This window comes from Puntigrus tetrazona, chromosome 10 (assembly GCF_018831695.1).
Source record: "Puntigrus tetrazona isolate hp1 chromosome 10, ASM1883169v1, whole genome shotgun sequence".
NCBI classification, from domain to species: domain Eukaryota; kingdom Metazoa; phylum Chordata; class Actinopteri; order Cypriniformes; family Cyprinidae; genus Puntigrus; species Puntigrus tetrazona.
Window position 1 is genome coordinate 9,566,804 of NC_056708.1, and position 22,082 is coordinate 9,588,885.

Below are 22,082 nucleotides of genomic sequence, written 5' to 3' on the forward strand. Positions count from 1 at the left end.
GAAAGATTCTGCCTATTTACAGCACGTGTTTGTTATTAAATTCATTGTAATGTCAATGAATTTGGAGAATTCTAACGGAATCTCTAAATCCAGGCTTTTCCTCACAATCTCCCGTCACTCTCTTTAAGCATATGTCGCTCTGTAAAGATGAGCTTGCAGCCAGAACCTCTTAGCAATGTCAAATGTGCCACCCTCAAAACCAGGTCAAATACACCCTACATACAGATCCAGATTACACACATCACATTAGCCAGCTCTGCTCTTATAGAGAAACCTACAGCGTAGCTTTATTACCTAGCTAGATTATTTTTTTAATATTTAAAATGACAATTATTTTAACGCAAATTACATCACGTTAAGCCATGCCATTAACTATAGTTTTACCTAAGACTAACCATGTTTTTGCAGTAAAATTGTGGTTAGGCAAATGGTAATGAATGTGTCACGTAAAAATCATGGTTACTACACTTTTACTATAATAAACCATGGTTAATTTTTTAAGGGATACAGCCAGAGGTTGCCAATGAGAAACAACTGAACAGATAATCTCTGAATCCTTCTGCTCAGCCAGCTCCAACAATCATAAAGTAATTAGCCTACCAATATAAGCACATTCACATTGACTTTGTGTTTTTTTCCCCTCAAGTTTTGCTGTTGTGGTCTGAAATGTGGGAGAAACCTTTCTCAATTATGCCCTCATAAATCGAACAATTTCCCCATTTAAACAGTCTGGGAAGACTTTCCTATATAGCTACATGTGTCAGCAAAAGACAAAAAGGGAGAATTTGGCCCAACTGAGCGCTCTGTAAACATGCTTCTGTTGTCAGTGCGTCTTTTTCTGGCGCGTGGTGTTATAAGCTTGTGACGTATACCAGCAGCATCTGTTCCAAAGCGGTGTGTTTAACATCCACGGTGCCAGAGCTCGAGTGTGTGTCTGTGCGTGTGTGTGTGTGTGTGTGTGCGTCTGTCTGGAGGCAAAGGCAGATGTTTTGCGTGGAGATGAGGCCTGGTTAGTGTGTCTAATCTGGGTATTATTCAGTAGACTGTGTGGGTATAATCACCCCTAACTCTCTCATGTCTCCGAGCAGAAACAGGGGAACGATAATCCAGCATCTCTCCCCCACTCCTTATATAACCAGCCGTCTTTCTGTCAGTCCAACGGCTTGCTCTCACTTGTTTTAAAAGTCAGAGGAAGTGGTGGTGAAGGAGTGCGGTTGGGTATACTTAAAGATGTAAACAGCTGTATTAATTCAGAGGGATTACGGCTAGCTTCATTCGCTCGAAAATTATCCTCCTTGCACTCCACGTTGCATGTTTGATTTAGCGGAAGTCGACTCAGCTGTGGCGGTTGTGACCTTGTTTTTAGGATTAATTACCCATCAGTCTTCAGTGCTGGAGTTTGATTGGCATCATTTTGGAAAGCAGCGAAATCGTTTCACTCACAAGAGACTGGAGATGGAAAACAGAGATTTCGAAGAGGCGGAAATGAAACAACATTTTGTCGTGAATTTGTGCAATGTTCCATAAACTGTTTGATTAAACAAAAGTATTCAGCTCAGTCTCTCACTATTTTATGAAGCGGTGATATCATATTATTTCATACAGTGTGATTAATACGGATTTGGATGATTTTAGAAAAAACGTTAAGCACCGTTAAACCTAACTGGCAACATCATGAAAAGAAAAAAATGGCACTATTGTCTTACCATTATGTCTTTTTCCCACACAAGTCAGAGTTTATATTTCACAAACTACTTTTCTTGTGTAATTTTGAAGATGTAAGCTCTGAATTAGAATTCTGAAAAGAAAATTCTGATTAGAAAATTTCTTTTTTTAATTTTTTAATTCTATTGCAGAACCAAAAAAGTCAGAATTATGAGATGTATGTGAGGTATAAACTGGTAACTGCAAGAAAAAAAAAACTAAGTCAGAATTGTGAGATAAGAAGTTTTATTTACTTAATTTTTTTATTCTGTGTTGGCTACAGGATTTAGTATAAAATAGTACCAGACTGCCCTGATAGTGTGTTGAAGGTATCATAGTGTGAATGCCAACCTGGTCTCATAAAAATATGTGCAGATTTTGTGCGACACTGTTTTTATGAGCCTTACCGCACGTTTCACTGCAGTTTCTAAGAAAAATGTCAACTGAGTGGAGCTAAAACAGCCTGGCACTTTTTTATTACGCTGATACAGATATGCTTTATAGTGGTTCAGAATCGAAATATTCATGGACTGTTGTTAAAAACTCTATCATGTTGGAAATATACCCTACACCAAATCCAACCCTAAGCATACCGACAAATGCTAAACCGATATAAAAAGGCATTTGTTGATGCAACCAAGTCAATTCAGCTCCCTTTTATGCAGATTTGAACTGTTTTGTCGACTGTAGATGCACAGGATTCAAACCGGAGCTCCTCGCTTTTCAAGTACATCTCTATACTCCGTGAGCTACTGAATAAACCTCCTGTCTATAATAATCCACAGATATGAAGCTGGATATGTGTGATGCTAACGTTTAAAAGCCTTCCTTTTCAAATATCCCGCCATATTAGTATTGTTTCGAAGCCATAACATGATATTCTTCGAGCAATTGTGAGAAAATGACAATTAATGCCTTTAATAATTTATTTTGGAAACTGCAGTGATATGTACTTGTTGGTAAATAATTAGTGTCTCGCTAAAAAAGTGCACCCAGGTACGTTTATGCCATGAGAGTCGGGAGATGAATGCAAGTTCAGCTGGCCATAACCCATTTTTCTAATCTGCCACCTAACTGACTCGGGTATGAATTAATTTACAAAAGTTAATACACAAAGTATTTTTTACTGCAGTTTTGAACAGTCTTCAAAACTTCAAAAGAAAGAGCAGTCACGCTGATACACCCACAACATAAAAGCACAAAAAAAAACAAAAAAAAAAACACTGGGTGTTTACAAAACCTCATCTCTGATGAAACCAATCTTGGAGAAGTCCCCGTACAACAAAGAGAAAAGGGCCAGAAATGAAAGCGTCATTATGTTTCGATCACATAAACCGGATTCCTGGAACCTTGCCCATAAACAAGCTTTGGATCATGCAATCGGATTGTGTCGTCTCCAGTACAGTTGTCTCTTTAAACGCAAAAAATAATGCATTTGGAAATTCTAGAGTGTCTTAAATTGTTCGCGTTCAACAGGAGCGGCCTTTTGTGCACTTCTTCCACAAAAGACGGAACACAAACAATGATGTAACTACTGTATAAAAAAAAAAAAACTGGAACATCGTGTATACCGCTGTTATCTTCAACTGTACTCTTGTGGCTTTCTGTTGCGCACGGGGAAGATTGGCTTGTGCAAAGATTTGTTTAGCTCATTATGTGTGATAACGTCGGTCTAACTGTTCAATTAAGTGTCAATCAGGAGTAGAAATTTTCATCAATTGTAAAGTCACATAAATTTGCATAAAGGAACTGGGAGTTTTTCAGACAACAGAAGCTTCTGTCTTAGAAGAATTACGTACATGTGGCTTAATCTTATAGCCATGAAAAGATTACGTGATGAGAATTTGTGCCAAAACATCTTTACGATTGAGATATATTCGGTATTCCTCGTTAAATCAATGTAAAAAAATAATATATAAAGATAGCTGTACATTAGTTACTTTTTATTTTACACTGGACAGTACGTTTAATTCATACATACAAGGTGATTTCTACACATTAAATGGACAATATTAACATTTATGAGCACAACACAGATCTTTAGAACCGCTGACCCACAGGGTCATCTTGAAACCATTAAAATAATCAGGTTTATTGCTTTAATAAAATATTCTCTGGTTTGTTTAAAGAAACAAACTAAATATAAAATTAAATAAAAACACTCTTCATGCTTTTTGCTATTTGCTTATCATGCCATGTAAAATGACTCTGTGCTATAAAAACAATAAAAAAATAAATAAAAATTACAAATAGAATTTCAATAAGTCTATGCGTGATCACTAAAACGAGGTATTAAAAATATCTAAAATATTTAATCAAGGACAAACTAAAAAATATTTATGCCAAACTCCAAGAATTTGATTTTCAGTATGATTTTTATACTGTATATATTATATTGGGCAACTGCTACTGGGGATGAAGGAAAACATATTATAAGCGTTTAATAAGCTTATATTAAGAATATAATAAGCATAATGTCCCTTTTGTAGCAACAACCTTAATAAAAACTTTAAGTTACAGTACGTCTATAACATTCTAAACATTTAACAGATGTTTCTGAAGTGTCAAAACTGCTCCCGTCTAAACTAAATCAAAATCACAAAAACAGCAGCATAAACAGCAAAACACTAAAATGCCAGATGTGCGATGAGAGATTGTCATGTGTACAAACAGCTCTACATAAACAGCTCTTCATTTATGTAAAATGCACCTGTGTGCTTTCATTCCTGGAATCATTTTGAGTATGCATACATTACAAACCTTGAAGCTTCGACAAAAGTGTAGTTACATGAGCTTGTTTTTCTCCACAGCTTCTATATAGTCCATGGAATGAAGCAGGTTTCCTCCGTCTCTTGAGACAGTTTTCACAGCAAAACACTGGCTGTTCAAAGACGTACTTGGAAGATTCGCTCCTCCTTAGTCATAAATATTAGCGGTACTTAACCTCTTTCACCTTTGTCCACGGCAACGTTCCAGAGGCCCTACGACTAGTTTTTATTAAACGTTTTATTCAATTTCTACAGGATAAAATAATAGTTTAATGGCAATTTAAGCATTTACGTATTTTTCCAGAAATAACACTTTTAAAATAGCCTCATATAGCCATGTTCTCTAAGACTGTAGGAATCCAGAGAGGCTCAAAGAACTGTATGTTGGTTTTAAATCTTTTGAGGTCATATAGAGACCCCCTCGTAAGTTAGCTGAGGCCTCCCGGTTGAGAAGCACCGCTGTAAGTGGACTTCATCAATAAAATATGTGGTTTCTCAAACACAGTAGCATGCCAAGTATACAAACCCTAATCACCTAATCATCATCAACTTTTTAGATGCGCTTGTGGAAAAGTAGGAGTTAATAATGCTCTCACACACATCTAGTTAAAATACAGTTCACCCAAAAACGAACATTTACTGTCCTTCACGTGATTCCAAACCTGTACGACTTTCTGGAAAAAACATATAAGATATTTTGAATTATATAGTTATTCATTCTTCAAAATAAAGTCCATTGCATTTTGGATCTCCAATCCAACTGTTTTGGACTTCACTAAAAATATCTTTTGTGCTCTACACCAGAAAGCTGTATAAGTTGAAACGACATGAGGTTGAGTAAGTGATGACAGAGTCCTCGTTTCCAGGTGAAATATTCTTTTAAAGTGCCCCTATTATGGTCCCCAACAACAGGTTGACATGCATGCAAGGTCAAAAAACACTTTCATTATCTTACAATATGCATTTAGTTTTACCTTCTTCGACCCCCGAATGATTTGTTTAATGATTTGTTTAATGATTCATTTTTCCAAGTTCCTGATAAAGCGTTGCCAGAAACCGCTACTTTTAATGCATGCGTGGCAAACAACGAAAGCTTATCTGCAGCAATTAGTCCAATTGGTCTTATTTTTAATTAATCACAGCCGTATTGCCTGATAAAGCGTTGCCAGGGAAACCGCTACTTTTAATGCTCCAAAAGCGGCACCTAGTGGCAAACAACGAATTAGCATTTTTCTTCAGACCAACGTGAAAAGGGAAACAAGTGGGCGGGCAAAATGCTATCGTTTCATGTTGATGTCGACATTAAAACAGCTTCGGATTCATTTTAAATATGACTTATTTCGATGATTCATAGTCAACTTTTTCTTTTGCGAGACGATAACTTTATCCACTGTGCACTTTCAGATTTAAAACTTACCAGGATGTTTCCGTTCACTTAGAGCTGCGTTACACACGTCCAGTATAATCAAGGAGTGTTTGTTAACAGTCAGTAATACTCTCTCATGCCTGAGAAAGAAGTCTTTGGGCTCTGACTGCGCAAGCGTTGAGCCCGAAGCGAAATCCTGCCCAGTCTGTCGATCTCCTGCTGGCTGCCGAAAGGGTGCGTGTCCTCCCAGACACGGGGACGCTCCTCCCAGGCCAGCAGGGGAGGGTGAGAGAGCAGGTACTGGCTGGAGTGATGATAGTCGGGTCTGGATCGGCCCTCACTAAAACCCAGCGGGTGAACAGTAGAGCCGTTGTCGTAGTGATCCGGGTGACGGTATTCTTCATACACAGGCGAGTTGTTGTCGTCCAGGGTTAGAGATGTGTGGAAATCCCTCTGGCCCTGGTATCGTCGTAACGGGTAGCCAGTCTGCAGTGATAGGGTGCTGCCATCCAACCGCACACTGCCGCCCAGACGGAGAGGGGTGCCGCCCAGCCGCGTAGGGGTCAGGGGAGGTGGAGGAGCAGGGAGGGGTGGAGGTGGTGGTGTAGGGGTCCGGTCTCGAGGCGATGATTCCAGTCCTGGGAGACATGTGTCAAGCCACTCCGAGGTTTGCCATTGGTAGGCTGGAAAATAAATGCCAGGATATGAGTATCACAAAGTGCCCAAGTATAAGCAGCTAAAAAAAGTAAAAGACTTTATTGTATTCAAAATATATCTTTATCCAGTTTTCACACTATTTCAGCAGACATTACACTTCAGCCTCACATGACCCTTCAGAAGTTATTCTAATATGAAGATTTTGTGCTCAAGCAATATTGAAAACCGTTTTTTCAGCTTAACTTGTACTTGTGTTTTTTGTTTTTATATATATACTACTATATACTATATATACTTTAAATGTACTATATTATTATTATAAGCTATTTTTTTATTAATTTATTTTTATTATTATTAATATTATTATTAGTGACCCTGGACCACAAAACCGTAAAGTCACAAGTAGCACAAATATATTTGTAGCCAACAATATAAGGGTGTTATTATGTCAAAATTAATCATTTTTCTGTTATGCCAAACATCATTAGGATACACAGAGTCCAGAGATGTGAGGATCATGTTCCATGAAAATATTTTGAAATTCCCTATTATAAATATATCAAAAGTTATGATTATTATATTATATTCGTTGCTAAGGACTTCATTTGGACAACATTAAATTTCATATATCAACGTAAAGCTTATTTGTTTAGATTTCAGATGGTGTATAAAAAAAAACAACAACTTATGACTGGTTTTGTGGTCCAGGGTCACATTTATTTATTTTATTTGAATTATGTTAACACATAATTATTATTTATTCAGAAAATACACATTAAACTGATTAAAAAATGTCTCCTATTATCCACAAAATACAAGAACAATAAGAAAGAGAGAGAGAGAGAGAGAGATAGATAGATAGATAGATAGATAGATAGATAGATAGATAGATAGATAGATAGATAGATAGATAGATAGATAGATAGATAGATAGATAGATAATTTGTTTTGTTTTGTTCTTTTTTCTCAAATTTGTTTTGGAAAACAGTTTACTTCAAGTGAGAAGAAAATGCAAACTGTCATGGGACCTTGATGTCTGAATACAAAAGATCTGTGGTTTAGTACAGTTAATCAAGATATGAGCTCTTACTATTCATAAAATACTCTTTGACGAATTCCACGCATATCTCATCCTCACAGTGGAGGTGTGGGCTTGCTGTGTAGAGACATAAAATGAAAAATGTTTCAGGGGGAGAGTTTTAATGAGATGGAAACAAATAAACAAGAGCCAAAACAAAACAGTTAGAACAATCAACCTGTTCATGGTTGATGAAATATTCAAGATGGAATGTTTTTATGGGTTGCATGTAAAGGTTTAGAAATATGTCTGACCAGGTGATAGGGAGGAAGAGTTATATAAGTAAAATGGAACAATAAACCAAACAAAGGGGACTCACAGGTGGTACTGTGAGGCTGCACGTCGCCCAGACCTGCAACTGTTAGGAGAAGAGGAAAACACACCATGTATCACTACTTATGTTTAGCCAGACTTACTCAACATCCTTGTATAAATGAGCAGTATATAACTACTGAAAATTATGATTATTCAAGGGTTTAAATTTGAATTAAACAAATTCATATTTGATTAAAAATAAAATTATTTTTAAAATATTTACAATTAATAATAAAGTGTGTGTAAGAGATATAAATTGACTTAAGTGTATACATTTAAAATACATATGTTTGTTTATATATTATTTTAATTAAATAGTAATAATGGAAATATTTATATAATAACTGAAATATATGAAAAAACTGCTGAAATTTTTTTAATTATTGTTTAATTCAACTAAAACTAAATAATTGATATTTGATAAAAAATATCAAAATTAGATTAAAATATTATATTTGTAAAATATGTGTACATTTTCCATTTTAAATGCACATGCAGATTCAATTATTTAAGATAACTTAGACTAGATTAGGTTACACCAGTTATTTATAAAATGTAATGAATATAATAGCAATAACAATAAATAGTAAAAGTTATTAAGGCAGTTCTAACATTAAATTAATCTGATTTTAAAAATTGCTAATTTTTAATTAATATAAAACTATATATAAAATCATTATATTTCTGTTATATTTATAATATATAAAATTTAAATATAAATATTAATTAAGGTATTTAGAATTAGCAATTAATACAGTAATAGTAATAAACGGAATAACAAATAGAAATGAATAAGCAACAACTAAAAGTTTACCCATTTTAAAAGTTTAAGAATGCTGGTCCAAGACCCAAAAAAGTTGTTGATCCAGGAACATGTCCTACTTGGATAAATCACATTGTGCTGTTTAGCATAACCAACAAAAACAGTCCACTTTCATCCAGACCTCTGAGAAAGAAGGTGGAGCTGAGAACTCCACAGACAGCAGAAATTACCATAGAGTGTGAGACTCTTAAGCAAACAGCTTGTTTTCGCACTGATTGGAAACAGCTTTGGTCTAGGGCAGGTTTAATTAGAGACTGGTTCTGGTGAGCCTCAAAAAACAGGTCACTGCAGCTGAGCCACGGAGTGCGGGGATGCTGTTCTTCACTAACTAAATAGTTCAGCTTTTCAATGCAACTGGATTATGTGAGTGACTAAAATGCGAATCTAAACCTCGGTTTTATTCGAGTCCAGAGATGTGGGGTTTAATTAACGGCTCTAATCCTGCTTTGTCCAGCGTGACCTGAACTCCTGCGTGAATGGACACTTCAGTTCCTGTGCTCTGGGACTTCACCTTTAGCTTTTCATGCAGCGCGGTTTATCCCTCTAGCATTTAAACTGAATAATACTATAAAATATTACTACGTGGCACTCTACTTGACTCTACAGCTCTATATTTCATTCTGTCAGTTGCATGGTCAGTTTTTCTTCTATAATGATGCTAAACGGTTGTATCCAGGCAACCGATTTCCTTGTAGTGCTGGATGTCTCTAGTATCACTCTATACATTTCTTTCTTCTCACACAATAAAATACTTTCACCACAAATCAATATTTCACATCCATTTATTTATTTATTTGCCTAGAAGCCATCTAATAAGCAGTAAGTTCTGCTTCGCCTCGATGACTTGGGTTTATTTTGCAATGGTGACTACAACATTTCTAAATAATATGCCATAACATGGTAATATTTTTTTTTTTTAATTCTGAAATATTTGTATATATTTTAAGTAGAAAATCACATTAAAATTGATTGATGTCATTTAAAAATTGAATACATTATTAAAATCAAGGGTTGCATGTGTATAGAAACAGTCCAAAAAAATATTTTTATATGTAATATTATACAAATTATTTAAAACGTATCATTTCAGCAATAATGTGTAAATGATTTTGAATGAAAAATTATTCATTCAGACTGACTGAATGAATAAATATATATATATATATATATATATATAGATAGATAGATAGATAGATAGATAGATAGATAGATAATGCAAAAATAATATTTAAGAATGAATGAATAAATAAAAATAAAGGATAGATAGATAGATAGATAGATAGATCATAATAAGAATGGATGGATGGATGATGGACAGATAGATGAATAAAATGAAATAAATAAAGAATGAAAGAAAGAGGACTGGACAAAATTATGAAGAGAAAGATCAATAGTCCATTTTGCCAACATTTCTCAGTACACTGTCACGAGGCGCTCAGTCATGTAACAGAAATTGAGTCATACCTTCATTTTCTATGCTGTCCACTGCATTGTTCACCAGTCGTATCACCGTCACTATGGAAGCTAGGGCACAACCAAGTGTAAAATGTCAGGAAACAATTGAATCGATGATCAAACACTTCAAACAAACATCAAACACTCATTGAAAACCTTACATAAGCATTTATATAAAACACTATGACCCGGTTGTAATCCTCCAGCATCATCAAATCTGCTAAACAGAAGCAAGAGGAACTCTGATGTGTCAGCCTGCCATTTATTTTGTACAGCCGAAGTGATACTACATTACTGAGTCACGATAGCAATGAGGTTTGGAAAGCATATCAAAGGCAGATGGATTGTAATTACTGCTCTGACCTATTCAGGCTTTCACTTTGTTAAAGCAGGGTAGGGTTATTACTAATCCTCATGATTTCCTTTTGGAAAGATCAGACAACGCAAGTCATCTTAATTAGGTGAATGGAATAATCAGTTAGCACTGCCTGAGATTAGGTCATTATAATACAGGTGTGTGCGTGAGAGTACGTGTATAGGTCAATGTGATAATGATGCATGTGTTTGTGGTCTCTTTAGTATATAAATGCAGGAAGTGACTCAAATTGGAGTTCATCGCTCAAAAGCTATCATAGGGCTTCAGAACACTATGTGAAAAAACAGATAACTGTGTTAGTTAGCTATTTTTTTTATTTATTTTGAGCCTGGTCCAATAACCCAACTGAAGTCTAATTCAAATGCGCAATGAAATCGTTTTTTTGCAAATTAACTCTATCATGAAAATAAAATAAATCTCAGAGAGCTGACAAAGTACAAAATACACTATAAAAAAAAGACTAAATGTGTTTATTATAACGAGTTAATGGATACTGTTTATTAAGTTCTCCTAAATTAAAAGTTTTTAAAATAATGTTCTGTAATTGTTAATAATTACAAATCTAATAACTTGCAGTAAATCATAGTAAAATGTTAAAAATGATGGCTTTTTATACTTCTTGCTAATTATAATGTAATGTTGAATTGCTATAACTGCTAATTTTATCCCCAGAAATTGAATAAAAAAAGTATTAATAGTATCAGTGAAGCTGACCTTCATTCAATATGCAGTTAAAGGGGCCATTAAATGGAGAAGCAAAATGGTCTTAATAACAACACATGAAAGATTACTCTACAGTTCAAAAACTCCCCAGTTTAAAATATTATATATTTTTTTTCCTTTTATATTCTTCCAAAATTTTGAAATCAGTTGCGATTACAATTTCCCCTCGACTCACCCCTTAACGTGTCAGTGTCATGAAATAATTGATGAACAACTCATTTCTGTCCATCAATCACAAGAAAGATACTGCTGTTTTTGGAGCAAAACACCTTCCTAAATAATATAAACTAACCTCGAGAAACATAAATCTGAAACTGCTCCTGTTAGTCACTGAATACCATCTCTTATCACAAAATTCCACCATTACATATCATTTTCTGTATGTAAAGAGTTTTTCTTAATCAACCGACAGCACTATTTAGCGTATCAAGGCTGACTAATACAAAGAGCTAATAAGCGCAAAGAGACCAGGCTTATACAACAAGATAAATCAACGCATAGGGTTTATTCAATATTTTATGTAATTGCTCTGTGGTTTATTCAAAAAGATTTAAAAATTGCAGTGTTGGCCAATTGATTTTTGTGGGACCTTTGAGATTTGGGAAATGTTTATGTATGCTCACAGGAATGGTTAAAACATGACAGGATAAGATGCTCCAAAAAGTCCACCTTAAATTCGATTAGCTGAACTTTTCCACAGTTAAACTTTTTGAACATCCTTTGAGCCGAGAAAGTTTTTGGAGGTTGTTTGGAGGGTGCGTTAAGGACTTTGGGGCTTGTAATGCATGCATCTCACCGTTGTCGTCGCAGGAATCGGACTGGAAGGACCTGAGGGAGTGTGCCTCGCTCGTGCTGCTGTCGGAGAAGCAGGTGACCTCTTCTGGTGCATTTCCAGCTTCTGCAGAAGAATACAATAGTGCATTCTTATACACTCCCACACACACACACACATGCAAATACATAAAGCTGTGCTGTAGAATTCTCACCCCATGATAAAAACTATGTTAAAACTAAAAAAATTATATATATATAGAGATATATATATATATATATATATATATATATATATATATATATATATATATATATATATATATATGTGTGTGTGTGTGTGTGTGTGTGTGTGGTTGCATGCATGTACACACACACACACACACGCTACTAAGGGTACATAAATTTGAAGGAAAAACACAACAAAATCTAAATAATGGTGTGAAATATTATTGCAAAAAATATTATAAAAAACTATTTTCTATTTTGATATATTTTATCATGCAATTCATTTTTGCAATGGTGCTCAAGAAACACATATATCTTTTTTTTTTTAAGCCAGTGAAAACATAGCCATGTCGAGTCTGAACTACTGGCCCATTTTCATTACCAAACAGACATCTAATATCCAAAACCCAGACACGCACAAACAAACCCGCATTTACAGCTTAATACTCTCTACGGCATAAAAATCTTTCAAATCTGCTAAAGTGAAAGAGCAATAATATCCGTCCTATATTTATCCCAGATTGCAAAAGCAAGCAACCAGCCCATGACAAATGCTTTCTGCTTGAAGAAAACACTAACAAGACCAAGGTTATCCACTTAAGAACACAAAAACTTACATTAGATAACACCTAGATAACGCGTAACTGAAATAATCACCCTCACATATGTACTAGCTGCCAACCTACACGGCCAGACTGTTAAATATTTTATGAGGAGAAAGGCTCCTGTTGGCCTATTTCGTGCTACAATACAGCACAGCAGATGGTTCTGATTACTATAATCTGGTCTGTTGTGAAACAATTTATGAATCCCTGGTCAATTTTCATGATGGAGCCAATATAAAAAAGCGGAAAAAAAAACAGCAAGAAGGCTCAATACGAAAAAATAATAAAAAAGAAACTCATTGGGAAAGGAGATTCGATTCAAACCCAGCTATTTTTTAATATATATTAACGCATTATGCATAGCATTTATCACAATCCAGATGGATGTTACCGTTTGAAGATACACTCTAAATGTTTTGCTTTCTCCTTTTGTGTGTTATCTGGAAGGTAATTACACTCCATCACACATTACTGAATGGAGCCTGTGGTGCATATGTATAATCTCATCCACACATTTAATTGTCCACGTGGAGTTACGGAGTCGCTGCAGTTTTGTTATCCTCCGTTTGATCTGGCTTGAGCGGAAAGTGTGTGCGCCAATTCATTACCCTCGGCTCTGTACGCTTCCTCTCGGTCCGCGTGATAACCCCTGTCTTCCCACTCCAGAGCTTGGACTTGATGCTCCGTGGCGCTGTCCTCATCGTCATCGTCCTCTTCCTCGTCTTCCTCTTCCCACGGAGGCTTGCGGATCGGGCTGCGTTCAGAAAGGTTTGGTGAGATAGACGGGGGGAGATTGGGCGCCACGCTGCAGACGGCCACGCCTCTCCGCGGCATCCCGAGGATGTGTGGCGGATCCATCTGGAAGGTGCTCATCTGCGGAGGGCAGGAGAGGGTGGCCAGCCCTCCATCCGTCTTTTCCGTGTCCCCTCGAGGGATTCCCTGGCAGTGGGGAAGCGTGTAGGCTGTGGGCCGCACCATGACCTGCGGCGGCCCTCCTGCGCTGTCGTTCCTGTAGAGGCTGGCGCGACACTCGCCGCTGACCCGTACGGCTTTGAACTCGATGCCCTCCGCTCCCACACCCGTCTTCTGCAGCATGTAGTTGCTCTCCGTGGAGATGCCCACCGCCTCCCCGCGGCTCCAGTCCTTCCGGAGGACTTTCTTGCGGAACGCGGCCAGCAGGGTCAGAAGAACCAACACCACAAAGAGCAATACGCCGATGCCGATGATCTCCCCCGGTCCGACGTACGACAGGGCCTCGGCCTGAGTGTCCGGGACATCCTGAGACGGCTGGCCGCAGAACTGACCCTCGAAGCCCGTGGTGCAGTTACAGTAGAAGGCTCCGAACGTGTTCACACACGCCCCTCCGTTCTCACACTCCTCCCTCTCACACTCGTTCACATCCTCGTCGCATCTGTGGACAGAAGGATAGTCAGACTGCTGGGAAGGAAATACTAGGTTATTACTGTATACATAGCAAACTGTTCTTTAAAGCGGTGGTCTCAACTCAATCCCTGGAGGGCCTGAGTTTAGCTCCAAGCTTAATCAAACACACCTGATGCAGGTAATCAAGCTCTTCAGGATTACTAGAGACTTCCAAGAAGGTGCGAGTTCGACTTGGTTGAAGCTATACTCTAGGCAAAAAATAACATTTATTCAACTATTCCAGATGTTTTTGATTTTTTTTTTTTTTTTTTTTTTTTAGACAAACACAAATTAAGATTTTTAGAAGAGTAAACTTTTTCTGGGAGTTTATATGATTCGTGGAAGTAACCCAAAATCTGACGCTTCAAAAACTTCTAAAAAGTGCTCAAATGGTCGGGGGGTTTATTTTAGTAAGTAAAATAAAACCAGTCCTAATGGTCAACTGAAAAAAAAAGTGTAATGTAAAAGCTGAATAAATCAATAAGACAATATTCGAATAAAACCATAAGACAATGGCGTATATATATATATATATATATATATATATATATATATATATATATATATATATATATATATATATATATATATATATATATATATATTAATATTGACTCATTCTAGTATCCTTTTAAAAATGATTATTTGTGATTATGTATTTTAAACAACTGCATGCTACATTGTAGGGGAAAATTGTTATCTTTCCTTCTTCGGTTTAATCTAATCTTAATTACATCTTCTGATTGATGGGATTTAATGGGATTATTAAATATTACATTCATTCATCTCTCTGTAAGTGAAGGGGCAAGTCAAATGCATTGTGGGAGACTATACCGGCATACAGTCCTAAATATGAAGTGGAAAGCAGTACCTCGCATAATTACGTTTGCGTTTCTAGAAAAGCTGATGATAAATGACCTATTACTTCTGAACAAATGTGCATCCAAAGAAATTCTTGCTATCAGAGGAAGTCACGGGAGAGCCTTTGTTATGTTCATAAATGGTGCAGAACTGTAAAATTGTGATTATGCAGATCACATGACAATGCCAACCCGCCAGATGCAGTATGACAGAAATCATATTGCATTCACACACACACACACACCTTTTAGTGTATTTTTTAGACGTAAAATTCTCCATATTAAATATTATTAGTATTAAAATTACTATGAAATTTTATTAGCATTTAAATAAACCTTTTTTATTTTGTAATTTATTCCTGCGAAGCTGAATTTTCAGCAGTGATTACTTTAGTCTCTAGCGCCACATAAACCTTTAGAAATTATTCTAATATGCATATTAGTAATAATTTCCAACGTTGAAAACATTGTGCTGCTTTATTTTGTTTCATTTGTGATGCTTTTTTTTCAGGGGGTTTTTTTATGACTCAAAAGAACAGCACTTATCAGAAATAAAAATATTTTGAAAAGGTCTTTACTAGCGCTAATAATCAATTTAATGCATCTTTGCGAACACACTAAACACTCTAAACTATAAACCGCATGAAGTAGAAGAATATTGCTATTCTGAAGTGAAAACAGCCTTAGCGTTTCTCTCATTATCTAATTAGTTCTCAGAAGCTGAGAGAATGGGGCTTCTTGTTGCCTTTTAAGATTCATAAATTTTCACATTTAGCTGAATTCCCCTCTGTGCTGCAAACTGCGAATACGTGACGATCGGTTGCTCAGAGAACTCTTTATACGTACTCTCGAGTACGAGAAAGTTCAACGAACCTCTCAAGCGAGCATAAGAGAGCATAATGAGAGGGTTGTTTGTATTGTGTAATGTAATGACACAGCTGGTAAAGCAGAGAAAGTAGATATATAGTAGTTATATAAAGCAATTAGATTTTCATTACTTTCTCCCCACTTTATAAAAGGACAGAGAGGAAAAGGGCACAGGTCCCAAGTATCCCACGTTTGGCGATCGGGTTGTTCAGTGTAGGTTCAGGTTTGCCTTGAAAAAGAAACAACAGCACCCTCTAGTGGAGAAAAAAACTAACCCTGCATTAAAAAAAAAGAAAGATTAGAGAAGTCTTAATGGGATTTTTGATGGATTGCTCTAAAGACATGTTGTTTATTTATTAAACGACTTTAGTAATTAGTGAGAAAGGTCTAATTAACGCAAGCAAACATCATACCTATTTTACAGTGTACAATCAAGGTCTGAGATGGAAAACAGCAGGTGAACGCTAAGTGTAATGACATTCAGAAGAGAGCGTGATTAAAGTAAGCTGCTGGTTACCAATTCTGCTCCAGAAGACAAACTATTTTTCCTCAGAAATGACATTGACCGTTAAACTGTTTGATTGTAAAAAAAAAAAAAAAAAAAAAAAAGGTCCTTTAAATGTTTTGCTTTTGTTAAGCATGTGATTATGCCCCATGATTATGTTTTGGGAGAAAATAAGCATAAAATCCATCTATGAGCAATTAAATCTCAAAACAATTTTAAATAACGAATATATAAAAATCATTAGCACAGTTGTGATTGTTTTTGATTGTCAGAGGAAAAATGTTCTTTTTCATATATATTATTTAAAATGAAAAAAACACCTTTTAAAGCTAAACAATAATGGACGTTTTGGTGATCAGAAACCACATTAACTGTCAAATATAATACAAAACTTTACTTTTAAAAAATTATTATTGATATGAATTACAGTTTTTTGATCAATTACCATATTCGGTGCGTGTGTGGTTGTGTGTGAGAGTGCACCTGGTATTTGTCACGTTATGGGGACCAAATGTCCCCACAAGGATAGGAACACCGGTCAATTTTGAACCTTTTGGGGATATTTTCTTTTAGGTCCCCATGAGGAAACAAGCTTATAAAAAATACAGGATTTAATTTTTTGAAAATCTAAAAATGGCAGTAGTTTCCTGTAAGGGGTAGGTTTAGGTGTAGAGCAATAACACATATACTCTGTACAGTATAAAAACCATTACGCCTATGGAGAGTCCCCATAAAACATGGAAACGTGTGTGTGTGTGTGTGTGTGAGAAGCCTCTAAGTGCCGTTTAAAATGTCTTTCTATAATGAGCATTTTTATCAGGCTCCTGTGTGTAGGTTCAATAATTTCACTTTAATGGCAATGATTAGGTTCTTTTCATTGCCATTTATGTGAAATAACTGAACAAAAACATAGGAGCCTGATAAAAATGCTAATTTTAGAAAAAAATCAAACAGCACTTAAAGACTGTTGCATCTGAACTCTTACATATATGCACAGGGGTTGAACAATAAAAAAATTGAAACACTGGCCTATTTAGTGTTGGAGGTTTCATGGCTGTGTTTGAGCAGCCTGTTGGAGAGTGTGCAGAGTGTGAAGGTTTCATTAGCAGAGTAATAGCACAGTTTTGCTTAAAATATTGCAATGCGCACAACATTATGGGTGACACATCGGAATTCAAAATAAAACAAATAGTTGGTGCAAGTCTTGTGCATCTGTGACCCAGACAGCAAGTCTTTGTGATGCATCGAGAGCCACTGTGTCCAGGGTAATGTCAGCATACCACCAAGAAGGACAAACCACATCCAACAGGAGTAACTGTGGAGCTGTCTGAAAGGGATGTCTGGGTGCTAACCTGGATTGTGTCCAGAAAACATAAAACCACAGCTGCCCAGCTCACTGCAGAATTCAGTGTAGACCTCAACTCTCCTGTTTCTACCAAAACTGTCCGTCGGGAGCTCCACAGGGTCAATTTACATGGCTGGGCAGCTATAGCCAAACCTTTGGTCACTCATGCCAATGCCAAACATCAGTTTCAATGGTGCCAGCAGCAAAAATCTTAGGCTGTAGGCAATGTGAAACATGTATTGTTCTCTGATGAGTCCACCTTCACTGTTCCACCCACATCTTCACTGGGTGCATCAGTGATGGTTTGGGCTGCAATATCATGGCATTCTCTAGGTATATTACTTGTGCTAGATGAGCATGTCACTGCGAAGGACTACCGAACCATTCTGGAGGACCATGTGCACCCAGTGGTTCAAACATTGTATCCTGAAGGCAGTGCCGTATTGGTCGTAAAAGGAGGCCCTATACCATACAAATAAATTATTGTGGTCTAAAACCAGGCATTTCAGTTTCATTGTCCAACCCCTGAATATATATATATTTTTTTTTTCTCTCTGAGTTAAGAATGTACTTAAGAATTGTTAGAATTGCCAATATTTTTAATACGACTATTGGGTCAATCTATTGGGTAACACCACTAAAATAATGTATATGTATTGATATACATATGTAAATATTTATAAATTAGCAAACCTAAATATCTGAGAACTAATTATTTTTGTGACATTGTTTTCAGAATAATTGGCTGCCATATTACATGCAATATATTACATATGTTTATTTATGTAGTATGCATGTACATTTATGAAAATTACTAAGATTATTATACTACTGAACACTACTGTTTTGTTTTTTTATTTTATCTTATGTGATATCATTTCTCTCAGTTACTACCAAACTGCCTGTGGTGTGACACTCTAAAGTTATTCAAGTCTGAAATGTATGCAAGATTTATGGTAAACCCTACAAAGAGTATATAATGAAATAAAATGTCTCACATGAGTCCAGCGAAGCCTTTGAGGCAGCCGCAGAGGAAGGTGTTTCCCACAGCCTTACAATCACCTCCGTTCTGACAAGGTGAGGGCACACAGGAGGTCACCTCCATCTCACAGCGGGACCCTGTGAACTGTGGCAGGCAGCTGCATGCAAAATCTTGGGACAAATACAAAGAGAAATAAGACTTCTCAGGCTAAGCACTAAAATCTGAAAAACTGACGCATTGATGGTTGCATGTGCTTTCTATTTCTCACCACCAGAGGGTAGCTTTGTACAAGAACCACTATTCAGACACGGTCCTCCGAGACAGGGATCGGGGTATAAAACACATCCTAGCTTCACGTCACTCAGCCCAGCTACCTCTGCATACCGGCTCCTCTTATTCTGAAGAGGGAGCTCATTCCCGTTCAGCATGATGGACCCTAGGCACCCCTGGAAGCCTTCTTGTGCCCGCGGGGGCCTCTGGCCGCCTCTGCCCACTGGTCCGCGCAACACCTGAGCCCCGAAGAACAGCGATCCATCTGCAGCCAGGGGCCAGATGCGGACAGGGGCCCGCGCAGAACGCCGGCGCTCTACATAGCTGTCATCCAGCGAAAGGAGAGTGTAGTTGCTGGTGAGCTCTAGGGTCACGGCATGCCAAGACCCATCATTGATAGGACGCCCAGAGATGCCCAGGATGTCCAGTCTGTTGTCACAGTCCATCTGGAACCACAGACGCCCTTCCTCTATCTGAAAAAAAAAACAAGCATAAAATCTTTTTTATTTTTTAACACATATTATATGCATATATATATATAGCGCATATATATATATATATATATATATATATATATATATATATATATATATATATATATATATATATATATATATATATATATATATATATATATATATATATATATAGATATAGATATATATATACTATTTAACTATTTTTTTTTTTTAAGTAAATAAGTGTATGTATTATTAATAGTGTATATGTGCATTGTGTATATGCAAATGTAATTATTGAATTTGATTTACTTAAGTGCATAATGTTATACAGAAAACCATTAAAAATTTGCATTTTTGATGATGAAATTAACATAAATTTTAATTAGCTACAATTATGTATGCTTAATAATGCAAATGTGTGACTACAGATACACAGCCATTTAAAAGATCAGTAAAAAAAAAAAAAAAAAAAAAAGGTAATTTTTTTAAAATCTTTTTTATTTAAATAATTTATATAATTAAAATGCATAAATGCTTTCAAAATTATTTTTGACTCACCGTTGAAAAATCATAAGTGTTTGCAAAACAATATATACATGTATACATACATTATATATACATAGAGCACATAATAAGAAAGAAATGTTTCTCAAGTAGAAAATCTGCATAACTGAATGATTTCTGAAGGATCATGCGACACTGAAGACTGGAGTAATGATGCAGAAAAATCAGCTTTGCATCACTTGAATAAATTGCACAAAATATGATAGGATAGGCTTATTTTGAATTGCGATAAATAACTCTTAACATAAAAAACGTCTTTCAAAAACATGAAAAAATTGAAAGGTAACAAAATCGTGCTTAATAATGTGCACATAATCTATGCAATAATGTGTGTCCTTCTGACCTTGAGCAGTGTGCAGGGGTCAGCGCGTGTATACATGATGACTCCTTGGCCGTGGAGCGTTCTGATTCTCAAGCCCAGCTTCATGTCTCTGCTCCTATCACCGTCCGTCACTCTGTATTTGATGTAACTGTTCCCTGCAAAGCTCAGAGATGTTTGTCCTGCCAGCGCAGGTACAGAAATCAGTCAGTCAAGGGCTAACTCCATATTTCAAAATCTGCTCCTCATACACACTTTCACAAAATATTCGCAGAAGAGTTTTGGCCTCAATCACGTACGAAGGAGCGTAATTTAAATATATATGTCTGACGCACCCTCAGGATATTCCACAAGAAGGAACTGTTATTTTGAAGGGAAATGAATGTTTACGTAACTTTTGCCAACCGTATCAAGTTAAAGGAAAATGCATTGTGAATTTTTGTCTTGTGTATTAGTAGTGACACACTTGGAGCTGCCTGAGGGGCTCAAAAAAAAAAAAAAAGTAAAAAAAAACATTTCTATAAGGCATCACTTGTTTTATATTATTGTATTATATTTCCCCCAGAATGTTTTCATAAGCTTCAAAATGATTCAAAATATTAGTTAGTAAATTTTTTTTATATATGTTTAGAAATTTTACAATAAGAAAGTATAATATTTAAATAAATGCACTTGAATTTTAATTAATTTTATTAGGTTAAGCTTTATTCTCTATACTGTAACTACTATTACAATCGAATTAAATCAAATAATTATTACTACAAACCTGAATTATTACAATTAAATAATATATGTAATATTTGTCATTTAAAAAAAAATTAATTAAAAAAAATGGTAACACTTGATAATAGGGTTTATTAATTAAAATTACCTGATCGCATTAATTAACATGAACAATACTTTTGCAGCATTTATTATTACCTTAATGTTAATTTTAGCATTTATCAATGCAATATTAAAATCACAAGTTGTGTTTAACATAGTTAAATGCACAGTGAGCTAACATGAACAATGAATGATTTTATTTATATGAACTAACATTAACAAAGATTAATAAATACATGTATTGTTTTTCATGTTAGTTAATACATTAATGTTAACAAGTAACACTTTCATCAATATGCTGCATTCAAATGTGGACAAGCATTTGAATATTTACCAGCTCACACGTGTTGAAAGTGTTGCAGAGCCTCTTTTTGAAATATAAAATGCTGCTTTAACCAACATTATACATGGCCTTAAGCCAGGGTTTAAAAGGAGCAGCGTGAAAAGCCTATTTGATCTAACCTGCGCACTTGTCCAGTGTATCAGGCAGACACTGGCAGAGAGATGGCGCTACGGGGCCGCTGCGCACACACTGCATGTCAGACGGACACGTTTGGCCATCACAGAGCTCCAGAGAAGATGGACATATTCCTCCTGCAGTGGGTCCAAAAAGTTAGAAAGCAGGCAAATGGAAATTCGGCCGCTCAAGCTACTGTTTGGATTTGATCAAACAGGATAAATAATGCATACTATGAAATGCATCCTATAATAAACAAGGTTGCCAACTTTGGTTACCAGGGTGGAGTGAGATTTTGATGGAATGGGCAGATCAATTACAGGCACCTCTTTGAGG

The 22,082-nt window shown here is 36.0% G+C and overlaps 1 protein-coding gene across 4 annotated transcripts in view; it reads right to left on the reverse strand.

Moving 5' to 3' along the window:
- Positions 1–5,568: 5,568 nt before the first annotated feature.
- The window catches only part of LOC122353179 (protocadherin Fat 3), a 53,034-nt gene continuing 36,520 nt past the window's right edge, over positions 5,569–22,082 (reverse strand). For 2 of the 4 annotated variants that reach the window (XM_043251126.1, XM_043251124.1), the window contains 10 exons: positions 21,752–21,883; positions 20,489–20,646; positions 19,119–19,593; positions 18,867–19,020; positions 13,478–14,280; positions 12,062–12,163; positions 10,176–10,235; positions 7,893–7,931; positions 7,586–7,651; positions 5,569–6,521 (listed from right to left, as the gene is read on the reverse strand). In XM_043251126.1, coding sequence (XP_043107061.1) covers positions 5,959–6,521; positions 7,586–7,651; positions 7,893–7,931; positions 10,176–10,235; positions 12,062–12,163; positions 13,478–14,280; positions 18,867–19,020; positions 19,119–19,593; positions 20,489–20,646; positions 21,752–21,883 — 2,552 coding nt within the window. In that variant the 3' untranslated portion in view covers positions 5,569–5,958. The remainder of the gene's footprint in view (positions 6,522–7,585; positions 7,652–7,892; positions 7,932–10,175; positions 10,236–12,061; positions 12,164–13,477; positions 14,281–18,866; positions 19,021–19,118; positions 19,594–20,488; positions 20,647–21,751; positions 21,884–22,082) is intronic. The other 2 variants (XM_043251125.1, XM_043251127.1) reach the window with 2 other exon arrangements.